The 14228-nt window shown below is 48.4% G+C and overlaps 1 protein-coding gene across 1 annotated transcript in view; it reads left to right on the top strand.

Moving 5' to 3' along the window:
- The window catches only part of LOC147725993 (uncharacterized), a 273904-nt gene that overhangs the window by 96496 nt on the left and 163180 nt on the right, over window positions 1-14228 (top strand). Inside the window, exon 4 of the mRNA XM_086960111.1 lies at window positions 2155-2205. Within this exon, the coding sequence (XP_086816237.1) occupies window positions 2155-2205 (51 nt within the window). The remainder of the gene's footprint in view (window positions 1-2154; window positions 2206-14228) is intronic.

Raw genomic sequence — 14228 nt, 5'->3', positions numbered from 1 at the left:
AATTCGTATGACACCTTACTCGACATGTTTTGATAAAGCAATACCAAAGTTATCATTTAACCGCGAGGATTATAATGCACTTAAGAGTATATGGTATGCGATATCATGGAACAGCTATTAGGACTTGGTCCTGCAAGCTGCAGACAGGCTCAGCTCATGCCAGAGCACCATCTCACCCGATTCCAAGCACTATGCCTTCAGGATTGTCAGGGCCTGCCATAGGAGTGACTGATAGGAATCTGTGTGTCCATTCTAGGGTTAGGTATAGGTATACTACACCTACAGCAAAGGGTGATTACACGACTTTGCCCCAGCTGTCATGCAGCCAGTTGTGTCAAATTTAGGAGGCCAGCCAGGGGTGGCATAATACATGCTGCAGCCCCTGGCAGCCCTGGGTACACCCATGCCCTGAGTTACAGGGTCTGATAGGGTGGCCCAGTACCAATTGGAAATGTACCTAGGGTACATGGAATCCATTTTAAAGAGAGAGCAGTAGGCCTAAGGTCCTGATTGGCAGGGTCCCAGGTCGACTATGTCCAAAACCAGCTAAAACACAGGGCAAAAAGTTGGGGGCAACCATAGTCAGGAGGTACCTTCCTACACCAGCCAACCAGGGACAGGCTCCTGCCCCCCTCCCACTGTAGAGTGGCAGAATAGGGGAAGTACCCACCCCAGGGAAGGGACCCATTGGTCCCTGACCTTTACCTACCTGTAACCCTGAACCGTCCTTCCTCAGATCCAGCAACAACAAGAAAAGGACGAGAAGCCGTGCAATGCTAACTAGAGGACGACGCCCACTGAGTTGGCCCCAGCCCTACAGGCCTGTCTCCCCTCAAACCTGCTCCTGCGAAATCCTGGCGTATCCAGCAACCTCACAAACCTCGGAGGACCTGCCTGTATTCTCTTCCCAAGCTATTTCTCCCGTGAACACCAGATGTGTTTGAACTGCAGGTTCTGGTGCCAACCAGAAACCGCAAATCCAGCACACTCTGCACCTGCCGAGCCCGGCCCGTGTTTGAGTGAACAAACTCGACGAGGCTGTCCCCCTGGCAATCCTGACCCGAGATCCGGCGACCCCTGACCTGCCTCAAGCCTGCAGATGACACCTGCAGTCTCAATCCAGAGGGCCCCCCCTACCGCACCCAGAGCGGGTAAGAAATCAGACATCCAAAGGCACCCCTGCACCAGACTACTCACAGCCTTGTGTGTCCAACCCAGCGGTGCCTAACCATCCCTTTATATCCCAACGTACCGCTCAAAGTGGTGGTCATTTCTGGAAGATCCTCGTCCCCGAATAACCAAAAAACGCATTTATTTTCTCAACTGTTTACAGGAAATGTCTCAGTGCTGAATCCAGGATCCAGCACGGACTAAGAAAAAGTAATGATAACCTAACTTACCTGCTAAGTGAATTTCCTCCTATAGGATAACATTGGTGATTCTATGTGAATAAGTTTCCAAGTGTCAACTTTTGAAATACAATAATATTCCTTAAAAATCATACCTTTAACCAAAATGCATTTACTCTCCTGTTTTCAGGAAAAGTCCCATGACTGGATCCAGTCATGTGTTGGGTAAAGTAATCTGAAAAGTAATTAACTGCATTTTACCTAAAAAGCCCATTCAATTGAATGTACTATACCTTCAATGTGTTGCAAACTGCTTTCTTAAAACTGTAATCAAAACCAGTACAAGTTACACTGCTATTTTGAACTGTGTTCATACATGTAATTTACTACTGAAAAGTATTTTTATGCTTACCTGCACCAGGCTTGCCAGGTTCTAGAAATAAAACCGTACTTTTTTTTATTTAAAAAATTGGCCTAGAGTTCAGTTCGAGACCCTTGGACTCTATACACACTGTACCTCTTTTTGGTGCAATATATATATAGAGCTAGTTTCTTATAGCCATCCTGTGTAGCATTGTTGTTGGCAGTGTAAGACTGAATGGTAAGATGCAGTCTGACTTTGCTAGAGACTTAAGGAGTCTCCTAGGATTCAACTTCCTATGCTTAGGGGAGGTTTGTTAGTGTTCTCGAATTGCTGAAGGGGCGGGGGTATTATTCCACCAGAATGAATGAAGGTAGGTACGCTTAGTACTTTGCCACAGTATTGTCTTTCATAAGTAACTTGTACTGCTATACTGTTTTTCAGAGCACTGGCAAAAGGAGCCCAAAGACTTCAAGAAGTGATGAACCTAAAGAGGTATGAACCAGAGATAAAACCTTTTTGACAGTGAATAACTAAGTTGTCGCTGTGTCTTTGTTTTAAGAGTACTGTCTGTTGTATGTATTATTACTTTCATCTTATTGTGGCCTGTGACGCTTATTTGAATCCATAAACTTCCACTTGTATCCCTATATATGTGATAAATTATTGTACTATTTAACCTCACTCTGTAACCCAGACCCCTACTTTAATATCCTAGCTGTGAGGAAAAGGGGACTTCGGATGTGTGACCTCACAGTGTAATAATCTAGCAACCCCTTTAGGACCAGTCTCAGTTAGGTTGTGAAACCCTTGGCACTTCTCTGGGTAGCTGTGAGACTTAGCAGCCAGGCTTGTACAAAAGAACACGTGTAAGCATTTATATAACCTTTGACACCAAAATGATCAAGATCCACTGGAGTGAGATACAAATTTTACAAGGTATAGTAAATCCGCACTTTTTACTTAGCCCCGACTAGCATTTTCAAATTCAATGAATTTGACACGTTTTCAAGAAAATATTTGGTAATTATAATTGTGGTTACTTGGTTACTTTTGGCAATCAGCTCCGGCACGGCAGGAAGCTAGTCAAGAGGACCAGCAAGGTCCACTGAAAATGCTACCTTCACAAGAATGGTGCTCTCCAGTCCAGTTCCAGCATCAGTTGGCTCCTTGCTATAAACTTCGATAAAGTGGTCTTGATGCAAGTGTAGTAAGCTTTGTTTGTTGCAGAGCTCCCGCCAACTTGAGGATGGGGAGCCCTGCCCAATCTGAGATAGGCCCCTGCCCCCCTCCCACAGGAGAGGAGCAGTACTCACCCCAGGACACGGACCTATTGGTCCCTACCTGTAACACCCCTAAATTTAGTATTTAGGGGCACCCTGAAACTTCCTTCCTCAGATCCCGATTTGAAAACAAGAACAAAAAGAAAGAAGACCTTCCGTGCAGATGCTAACAAGAGGACGACACCAACTGACTTGGCCCCAGCCCTACCGGCCTGTTGATCCTTGAACCTGCTCCTGCTAAATCCTGCTGTCTCCTGAGGACAGCAACCTCGAAAACCCCGGAGGACCTGCCTGCCTTGATCATCTAAAGACTGGGACTCCCATGAGCAGTGTTTCTGCTCAAACAGCAACAACCTCTGGTGCCAGCCAGGAACCGCGAATCCAGCACCCTCTGCACCTGCCCGGCCCTTGCGTGAGTGGACAAAGACCACGAGGACATCCCCCCGGCGATTGTGACAACGAATCCAGTGCCCAAGGACCCTCCTCGACGATCCTGAGGACGCCTGCAGCCTCACAACAAGGGACCCCTCCAACCGTGACCAGCTGAGGGTAAGATTTCCCGACGCCAAAAGACACCCTTGCTCCCGGCGCCTCTCGCCCCCTGTGCCCTACCCCTGGGTGTCTACCTATCCTCCAAGATCCCAACGTACCTCTCCAAGTGGTGGTCGTATCTGAAGACTCTCAGTTCCCCAGCCTGCAGCCTTTATTCAACTTCCAGCTTTCCCATTGATTAACATTGGGCGCCTGAAGGCCCAAAAGCATCCTGCACCCAGCCGACCAAGTGCCCCTGGGAGTGCAGCATCTACCCTACTCCACTTCCCCACTTGCCCTGTGTAAGTGACCAGGAGCTCAGCTCCCACATCCATGTGGCCTGCCTGCTAGCAGCCACCAACCAATGCCCCCCTATCCCCCATAGGATAACATTGGGCCTACTCACCCTGCACCCGGCTGCCCCTGTGCCGCTGGGGGTGTAACAACTGTATTTAACTGACCCTGGGAGACCCCTGAGTCGATCCTCAGCACCTTAACTTTGCCAGCCGAGTACTTGTCCAAAGACTGATAACTTGATTTTCTACATAGGGTAACATAGGCTGGGTTTCACTCAAATTTCTTCCAAGTGTCGATTTTTCAAACTTGCAAATATTCCTTAAATATTGTCCGAACATCAAAAACTAATTTACTCACCTGCAATCCAGAGAAATCCCAGTGCTGTATCTTTGAGCGCAGCACTGAACCTAAAAAGTAATTATAACAGTGATTTACTGTTAACCCAATATTCTCCCATAGGAATTCATTGCCTGTTTTTCACCAGAATTTCTTCTAAATGTTGATTTTCAAAACTATCGCCTGTATAACAAAAAATATTTTTCAACTGTTTTAAGGAAATGACCCAGGGCTGAATCCAGGCCTGAGTTACCAAAACATACTTAGTGATTTTATTGCATTTGCTTAAAAACTCCCATTGAGCTCAATGTTATTTTGTGTTTAAACTTGTGTTGCATATTGCAACAACTAACTATTGCATTTAAAAGTAAACTGCTATTTGAAAGTATTCAATTGCAACATCTCATTTTGAGAAAGCATTTGATACCTACTGTGGTTCTAAAATAAAGGTACTATATATTTTTATATACAAAACAATTGGCCTAGAGTTCCGTTCTTGAGTGAGACCATTTACTGACTGTGTGTGTACAACAAATGCTTTACACTTTCCTTTGATACTGCCTTACTGCTCGACCAAGCTTCCACTTTTGAGAGTAAGGTTATATCTAACTTAAGCCTCTGCCATACCTCTGGGGACTGTGGACTCTGTGCACACTGTACCTTACTGTGGACCAGTATGTACAGAGCCACTTTCTTACAGCTTGCTAAGAAACAGCTTCCAGAAACTGTCTGCAACCTCCAGAAGCTCCACTAGCAGTGTGCTAGTCTTTAACATCTGCCAGACTGCTACCTGGACATCTATTCATATGTTCACAAAGCACAATTTTCTTGATAGCCAAGTTCGATAGGAAGTACACAAACACACCACCTAAGAAGGTACTGCTTTGGTATCTCTTCACAAGGTGAGGATTCTGCAATCTGAAGTATTCATCATTAGAAAGTTTTGCACTGTAAGTCTTTTCTGGATTCACGAGCGTGGGTTGGGAGCAGGGTGTGTTGTCTATTACCATTTGGTGCCTTGTCTATCCTCCTCCTGACTTCAGATGGCTTCCTGAAAACCACTGTGCATCGTTGCCAACTTCACATGCTTTTTTTCTGCTGTTTGATCTGAAAGCTATTTCCGGAGGATTTTCAAATGTCAAAAAATAAAATAAAGCAACAGATCATTAATTCCAAAGACTTCAACCTACACACAATATCTTATAGCAAAGGTGAAGATTTTAACCGATAGTCAGTTCGCCACCTAAAAAACACTGTAGTGGTAGGTGGGGCTCGTGGACTACCAACAGGCAGGCCAGCGAAAGCGCATCCAAGTGGCCACTTTTTCTAGGCTTATGAAGAACATGCTCTGTATATTTCGCTCAGACAACCATGTTTCCAGTCTTTGCTTGCCAATGGAACACAACACTATGACTGTAAAGCGTGTGCCGAATTCAAACTGAAGATACTAGGAACCAAAAGAAGCAGAGGCAGTCACACTGCGGCATGCAGGCCCAGAAGAGCAGCTCTTCACTGATAGTCCTCTCTTTCAAGTGAGAAAGATAATAAAGTTGCCTGAAGGAAAGGGTTCAGACGCAATGGCAGAGACCATCACTGTCGACTTGAAACGGATAGAGGAAAAATAGAAATGCAGACAGGTAACTCATAAATACAAAGTTTAACCAAGCTGTGGCCTTTGGACTGCACCTTTAAAGCACTGTCTCTGCACCAAAGCACTCCTTGGCTGAAGGCAAGTCCAAGAAGAAAGTACTCCTTGGTTCTATAACAAGGACACTGCAGGAGGACGATCTTCTGATAAAGCATCTTGTCTGCAGACAACCAGTAGCGAGAAAGGATGAAAAAGCCAGCAGCTGAAACACGGCACTGAAGAAAAGATTGCTCCAAAGAAAGGGCTCTCTAAGTAAGGGGGAAAAAGACTACTAGAGGCAGAGAGGGCAGCTATATCTCAGAAGGATTTAGGGCACTTTCCCAATGGAATTCCAAAACCCATTGAAACCTTTCATGTCAAAAGAGCAGTGAGGAGATGGAAACAGCTGGCCTGGAACAACCAATAATACCAAAACGCTAAGAGGAAGAAACAACATTTTCAACAATAAAGAAGACCCTGAGCCTCTGTTTATTCGATGACGATAAGGACATGTAAGATCAGTGCAGGATCTGAACATAATCTCACCAGAAAAGCGAGTCGACACATCTGTTAAGACCTTTGCCACTTGACAAAATCGCTATGTATAACGCTGTGGTGAAGAAAGCAAGTGCCAGTGCTACCCATCATTTTATATCAGAAATGGTGGCATTCAAGAAACAAGCTGTGAGAAGTTGGCCTGATATATGATGCTCACTAGTTCTAGTGATCACCTTGTATCAGTCCAAACAACCATTATGGTGTTTGGTTGTAAGTCAAACTTATAGACCAGCTATTCTAATGGTAGCATAGACAAAGCAGTCTTAGGCTAAACTCTTTTGGCATGTGAAGGCAGCTGTTTTACCACATATAACCCCTTGAATACCAAGTGAAAGGACACCACACAGCTTGTTATGAAAATAAACAATATATTTATTAATAACAAACGCCTCTGAACTCTTTGAGATCAGAGGGCTAAGCACATGACAAGACTCTTAGGAAAAATTGGTTTAAGTTGCACGAATTACAATGGTGCCCTGGGGGCATGAGAAACCATATACTAAACAAGTGTTATAAGGCAATCGATAGAAGGAATGGAGCTGTCCAGAGGCTGTAGGATCGCTGAGACTACACTATCTTAACTTTAGGTAAGTAATAGGAGGCCCACGGAACGCGTGTGCAGAGTGTGAACTCACACGCGAGATGCGTAACAACGTCTATGGACAGTACAGTTTACGAAAAAGGTGAGTACGGACAGTTCTGAATAGCTAGGACTAAAACGACTGGAAATCTGGACACTAGGAGAGTCAATCTACCCTTGAGCACCGAAATGCTATTGTTACCTCACCCAAGGGCTGCGGGTGCATAGGTGTCAGTGTGTCGGGTTTCCGCGTTGAAGTCTATGGAGCCGTGAAGAAAGATGCTGCAGGCGACCAGGAAGAAGCTGTCCGGAGGGATCCAAGGGTGGATCAAGAAAGATGAAGACCTGAAAGCAGAGGGGACAGTGTTCAAAGTCACTAGCCAGTGACTGGAGTGGAACCAGGAAGGAACCAGAGGTTGTCGTCGCGATCAGGTGAAGTGGATGCTTGACTCTTCAGCCACATGGGCCAGGAGGTGTCTTCGACCAGGATTGAGGCACAAGCTGTCCCACGCAGGCTCACGCTGTCGGCGGTGTTGGTTCCGGATTCGGCGTCAACAGGCCTTGGCAAAGGCAACCCACGCGGTGAGTGGAAAAGGCGTCTGGTGCGGACCAGGGTGGTACGGGGTGCTTCTCCTTTGCAGGGAAGCAAGGGCCAGTCTGGAGCAACCAGATCAGATGTCTTGGATCGTAGTCTAGGTCACTAGCCAGCCGACAAGTGACCAGACAACCCGTCGAGCAGCAAAAAGGCAGAAGGGCCCCACGCAGATCTCGTGGATGCTGGAGGGCTGGTCTTCGGTGCAGGAGCTGCTTGGGGCTGGGGCTTCTCAGTCCCCAAAGCACTTTGTTCAGGATGCCTCTGAAGTCGTGCTGGAAGCGAAGTGCAGTTTCTCCAAGATGGCCGGTCCCACGTGTCTCGTCGAACCCACGGATCTCAGCTGTGCTAAATGATGGAGATGGTGGGAGTGTTTGAAAGAGGGTCCGCAACTCAGTGGCGTATTGCTAAACTCCAATACTCTGCTAAATAGATACGCTCGCCAACACTGGGAAAAGGTGAGAGGATTGCTGAAACACCTGCTAGAACAGTACCAGATGACAGCGAACTTGCTCTTATAAGTCAACGCTATAGTCCACACCTAGCTAATAATATAATAATCCACATTTGTAAAGCGCACAATCACCCGTAAGGGTCTCTAGGCGCTGGGGGCCGTCAGGTAGATTAAGCAAGCTATTGCCCAGAGTCACATGGTGCTTGGCTAACCTGCCGCCTGAGCGGGGGATCGAACCGTGATCCCCAGATTCCACCTCTCCCACAGCTAAAATATGCATTAGAAGTTCCGGACACAGCAAGCAAGCAAGATGCTGGTGACTGGATCAGTAAGAAGACACGCTTGACTGCGGTTGTTAGGTTTTAAAAAATGATTTCAAGGCGAAAACAATCACCCCATTTAGGGAGTAACAGCTCTTTGGCAGTGCAGGGGACGACACACTGCAACAATTAAATAAAGGACACTGAGACCACTAACTCCATGGGTGCCTAGCAGTTTAGGTGCTACCAGGGTAGAAGGGCTCTCCACATAAGACCACCTGGAAGAGGAAACTTCCAATCCATCGGTTAGCACCATCCCGTCCAACAAACAAACAAGCTAGACACAGGGAATGCTGCAGTAGCAATTCTAAGTGCCACAAAGATGGTCCTTTCGCGGGTGAGCAAATGGTATGGGACAATCATTCAGAGGAGCTGGCCCATCAAACATGTGACACCCCATTATAGAGCCCTGCTACATTCCATCAGTGGCTAGAGGGCGGCGAGTGGATTCTGGGCCTTTTTCAATGAGTAGGGAGAGGGCACGTCCGATAAATGAATCCTCAGCAAAATCCAAGACTGGAATCAAAGGAAAGGCTACATACGAAAGAAGATCTTGGAAGGTGAAAGAGCGGTTGCAGAAACCAGCAGAAAGAAAGGGTACCATTATCCAGTATTTGGGTGTCTTTCATAGATTCACATGCCTGAATCATTCCCCGTCGTCTAGAAGTGAGCCTCCAGTATATAAAACAGTAATGTCCTATAGACATACATAGAGAAGAATAGGCCTAAGGATCCCACCTTAGTGGCCTATCCACGCCCTTTTGTAAAAAGGACCAAAGTAAAGAAGCCAACCAATCATCCAGAACCCATTGTGTTTACAGAATGGTTGCGAGAAAGTGGCTCTATATAGACTGGACCAAAGTAAGGTACAGTGTGTATAGAGACCACAAACCTAAGAGGTATAACAGAGGTTAAAGTCATGGCCTGACCTTACTCCCAAAAGTGGTAGCTTGGTCGAGCAGTAAGGCAGTACCAGAGGCCAGAGTAAAGCATTTGTTGTACACTCAGTCAGCAAAAGATTTCACACACTCGAGGACTGAACTCCAGGCCAAATGTTTTTATATCAAAAGATATAGTTGCATTATTTTTAGAACCAGCAGGTATCAAAATATACTTCTCTCAATTCGGACTGATCTCAGGTAATTACTTTGCAGAAAGGTAACAACTTTGTAAACACAATAGGTACAGGGGTTGCAGTAGGCAACACAATTCTAAACACAATTTAACATTGAGCTCAAGTGTTTTTTCCACAAAAATGCAGTTGATTACTATTGTAATTCTAGTACTGGATTCTAGATTCAGTCCTGGGGTCTAAGCTGAAAAGTTTAGTAAAAATGTTTTGGTTATTGCAATATTTTTTAAGGAATATAAAGGTATTTTAAAAGTTCACACATAGAAAAACTTTTCAATGAAAATCTAGCAATGTTATCCAATGAGAGAAAATTCAGGTCACAGGTAAAGTACGTTTCTCGTTACTTTTGTAATCCAGTACTGGGCTCCTAGGTCCAGCACTGGGATCTCTACCTAAGCCAGGTAAGTAATTACGTTTCAGTAGTTAGTATGATTTTTAAGGAATATTTCAAGTTTTCAAAAGTAGACACTTGGAAGAAAGTTCAAAGAAAAGCAGACAATGGATTCCTATGGAGAAAATTCAGGTTACTAGTAAACCTGGTTAGGATTACTTTTGCGGTTCGGTACTGGGCTACAAGGTACAGTACTGGCTTCTCTCCTGATCACAGGTGAGTACTTCAGAATTCGGTTTTCGGCTGATTTTATAGGAATATTTTAGAGTTGCAAACCTTCACACTTAAATGATTTTTTGAGTCAAACCAGTCAATGTTATCCTTTGGCACGAAAGACTGTACTCGACTGGTGAAGTTAAGGTTCTGGGCATAGACCAGGGTCAGGTAGGTACAGTTGGTACACCCTCAGTGGCACAGGGGCAGCCGGGTTACAGAGGCAGTTAGGCCCAATGTTATCCAATAGGAGGCTGGGTGCCTTCGGTTGGTGGCTGCTGGTTAGCAGGCCATGCGGATGTGGGAGCTGGGCTCTTGGTCACTTGCTCAGGGCAAATGGGGAAGTAGGATAGGACACAGGGTGCACGGCCAGAGACACTCGGGCGGCTGGGTGCTTTTGAGCCGTCGGACGCTCCATGTTATTCAATGGGAAAGGTAAAAAGGGAACAAATGCTGCGAACTCGGGGACGGTGGGTGATTCTTCAGGTGCGACCCCCCACTTTGAGAGGTAAGTTGGGATCTTGGAGAAGAGGTAGGTACCCCCAAAGGAAGGCACGGGGAGCCGCAGTGCGTCTTGTGCAGGGGTGTCATTGGCAGTCGGGAAATCTTACCCTCAGCTGGTCGTGGTTGGAGGAGTCCCTGTGTTCGAGGCATGTGGGCTGCTGAATTCATATCTGTGCATAGATCGCCGCCTAGTGTTGGGTCCGGATGATTGCACATTGTTGTCCTGGAAGAGTCTTCGAAGTATCACAAGATAGGTGGCTCCTCACCTGGACAACAGTGCGCATGAGCATCAACTCCATCCTCAGATTGTTTTTTTCCGCCATTGGGTTCGGATGTCTTTGGGTTCCCTCTTGTTGGAATCGATAAACTTTCTTAAGACCAAAAGGTTTTTAGTTCTTCGTCGGTATAGTCTTGCGTTCGGTCTTAGTTAACCGAGCCAGATTCCATACTCCCGCGTACTCTAGACGCGGAAGGCCCAGTCGACACTCCAGACCCTATCGACTGTTCATCATGAACTGTAGTCCATTTAAGAGATGTCCCGTCTGCAACTCGAAGTACCCCCTCATCGACATCCACCCGGTGTGCAACAAGTGTCTGTCGCCGGACCATGATGAAGCCAAGTGCATGGCTTGTTCCCGCTTCAGGTCCAAGAAGACCCTTCAGCTTCTACGAGCTGCGCGCCAGGAGGCCCGCAAGCTGCACTGGCGCCTGTGGAAATTTTCGATGCAGGGGACCTCTAGGAAGAATCTACCAGGGACATCAGTGAGTCGAACCCCGCGTCGGACGTAGACTACGACGCGGATGCCGAAATGTTCGAAGCTGAAGAAGTCGTCGAGGTAGGAGACGACGACGGTGCCCTCGGGGCCATGGAAGATAGCTCGGAAGAAGAGCTACCTCAAACTGACACTGGGGCCGTACCTATTAATAAGGCTCAGGTCGAGGGATCGCCACTAGGCCTTACCCAAGATCTTCCGATGGGTTCTACGGCCCCGCCTTCGGGCTCGGCCACGGACATTACTGTTGAGCCGCACCCTGGCAAATCAAAACCGAAAGTGAAACCTACGGTCTCGACACAGGAAACTGCGCTGGTGCCGTCCTCGAAACCGAAAGTGCACGTCACTTTGGTCGGATCCGAAGCCTCGGAGCCGAAGAAGCAGAAGGGTGTCGTCGAGCCGAAGGCTCAAGTAAAGGGCGTCGAGACTAAGTCTGCCGCGCCGAAGTCTAAAGTCAAGGTGGTCAAGCAGAGTACGTCGGCGCCGAAGGCGGTCGACACCAGCAAAAGACTCGGTGACCCGAAGAAAGCTCTCGGTGACCCGAAGAAAGGACTCAGTGACCCAAAGGTCCTCGAGACTCCGCGTCAACAGGACAGGGCCAAGAGCGGCACACCCCGAGAGTCCACTCCTGATAAGGCTTCGAGGGATCCTGTGGGACCGGCGCGCCCGTCCCTCGCTTTCACCAAGAAGGTGACGGACTCCCTACAGCGCATCAGGGAGAAGGCTTCATCGGTCGGAAGTATCCTCCGCCTCCGAAGCCGGTCGAGAAACCTCATAAGGCATAGACGCCCATTCATTTTAAGTTGCCGCCAAAGGTGGCGCCGAAGGCTTTCACTCCTAAGGCGGTCGCTAGCGTCCCCGAGAAGGTTTCCTCTGCGCCGAAGTCGACAGTGGTGCCTGTAGGAGAGTAGGGTCTGCAATCCTATGATCACCCAGATTTTTTGCTTTTGTTTCACTGGTTTACGACTTTCTCGGGCTGTGGGCCTGCCAATCAGACCCACAGCCTAGCTGTTCTCTCGCTAAATTGATGTGTGTACCTTAGGTGCATTACCCAATTGGAACTGGGCCACCTTGTCAGACCCTGTAACTCAGGGCATCGGTGTACCCAGGGCCTACCAGGGGCTGAAGCATCTATTATGCCACCCCTGGATGGCCATCTAAAACTGACACAACTGGCTGCGCGACAGCTGGGGCAACGTGGCGTACTCGCCCGTTGCTTTAGGTATAGTATCCCTATATCTAACCCTACAATGGACACCCGAGTTCCTATCAGTCACTCCTATGGCAGGCCTTAACAATCCTGAAGGCAGAGTGCGGGGAACCCTGTGAATTGGGCTCTGGCACGAGCCGAGCCCGGTTGCTGCTTGCGGAACCAAGACCCAATGGATGTTCCATGATAACGCGTACCATATCGGTAACTTCGTTATCGCGTTATCAAGACATGTTGAGTGTGTCATACGAATCAGAATGCTGCCCCCTTACCAATGCTGGCGACGGAGTTAGCATTCCACCCTTCTAGAGGGACACGACATGTACGTAACTGTGAACCCCGGTTAAAGTTAGCTGAAGCCTCAGCTCCACAAAATGGATGCTGCCACCACAGACACGAGTCTGACCCCCTGCAGCTGGGAGTCCTTCCAGCGAGGGGAGCCTGGACAAAGGGTTTCCTGTCAGGGGCGGTGTTCGCGCCGTCCCAGACAGGGTTTTGTGTATTCTGGGTAGGTAGGGCTTTACAAGAAGGTTGCTGCGGAGTGGCACCCCGGTGCTCACTACGCATCTGCCGGTTAGAACCAGTTCCAGGGGCGCAGCCCCTGACCAGGGGAAAGTCCGGCAGGGGAGAGGGGTGTAACTACCCCCCTTCCAGGTCCCGCCCCTAGGGCAGGACCTAGTCATGTACCCATCCCTTTCTTTAGAATAAAGGCCGGAGCGGGGACCCTTCCAAATTAGATCATCTTTGAATCAAGAATACTTTCTACGAAAGGACTTCGAGACTCTTCTTAAGATTTCTCCCTTGTGGCTAAGGAGTAGTCACCCTGCGTCCGCAGGCACCATCTAAGAACTCTGCGGTTTGCTGCAAGTCCTTCCTCAGGAATCCGACTGCCCAGCTCGACGAGAACCGGCTTCCCTGGCACCTCTGACCTCTACCCACACCGTCAGCTCAGCTGAGACCCGAGGGTGCGACGAGACCTCGAGGGACCGGCCATCATCAAAACCTGCACGCTTTCTTAACCAGCACAGCCACCGAAGGAATCCTCTGGTGAGTGCTCTGGGGTCCGAGAAGCCCCAACCCTGAGCAGCTCCAGCACCGAAGTGCAGTCTCCCAGCATCTCCACGATCTGCGTGGGGCCCTTCTGCTTCGCTGTTCAGCACGTTGTCCTATCACTAGCCGCTGGCTTGTGACTCTTTGACGACAACCGACAACCAGCGCTGCTGGTGTGGTTGCTCCAGACTGGCCTTTGCTCCCTCCTGCGAAAGGAGCACCCCGGACCCTCCTGGTCCACTCAAGACGCCATTTTAGGCCCACCACGTGGCCCTGAAATCTGCCAAGGCTTGTTGCCCCAATCCTGGGCCCAGCGACGCCGACAGCATCAACCTTCGTGGGACAGCTCGCACCTCCATCCTGGTCGCCGACAACGCCTCCTGGTCCGTGAGACTGCAGAGCCTAGCGTCGCCCACTCACCTAGTCGAGGTGACGGCCATCCGGTGCCCTCCTGGTACCCTCTGACTACTGGCTAGTAGTACGAACTTGGTCCCCTCTGCTTTCAGGAATCATCGATCTCTGATCCAGGCTTGGATCTCTACGAACTATTCACCACTAACACTTGTGTGGTGTCCTTTCACTTGGTGTTCAAGGGGTATGTGATGGTATAACAGCTGGCTTAACACGCCCTCTAGAGTTTAGCCCGAAGGCTGCTCGTATCCACGCT

Source organism: Lissotriton vulgaris, chromosome 3_1, assembly GCF_964263255.1.
Source record: "Lissotriton vulgaris chromosome 3_1, aLisVul1.2, whole genome shotgun sequence".
Classification (NCBI taxonomy): domain Eukaryota; kingdom Metazoa; phylum Chordata; class Amphibia; order Caudata; family Salamandridae; genus Lissotriton; species Lissotriton vulgaris.
Note: the sequence above shows the minus strand (reverse complement) of the source record. Positions and strands in the feature narration are given on the sequence as shown.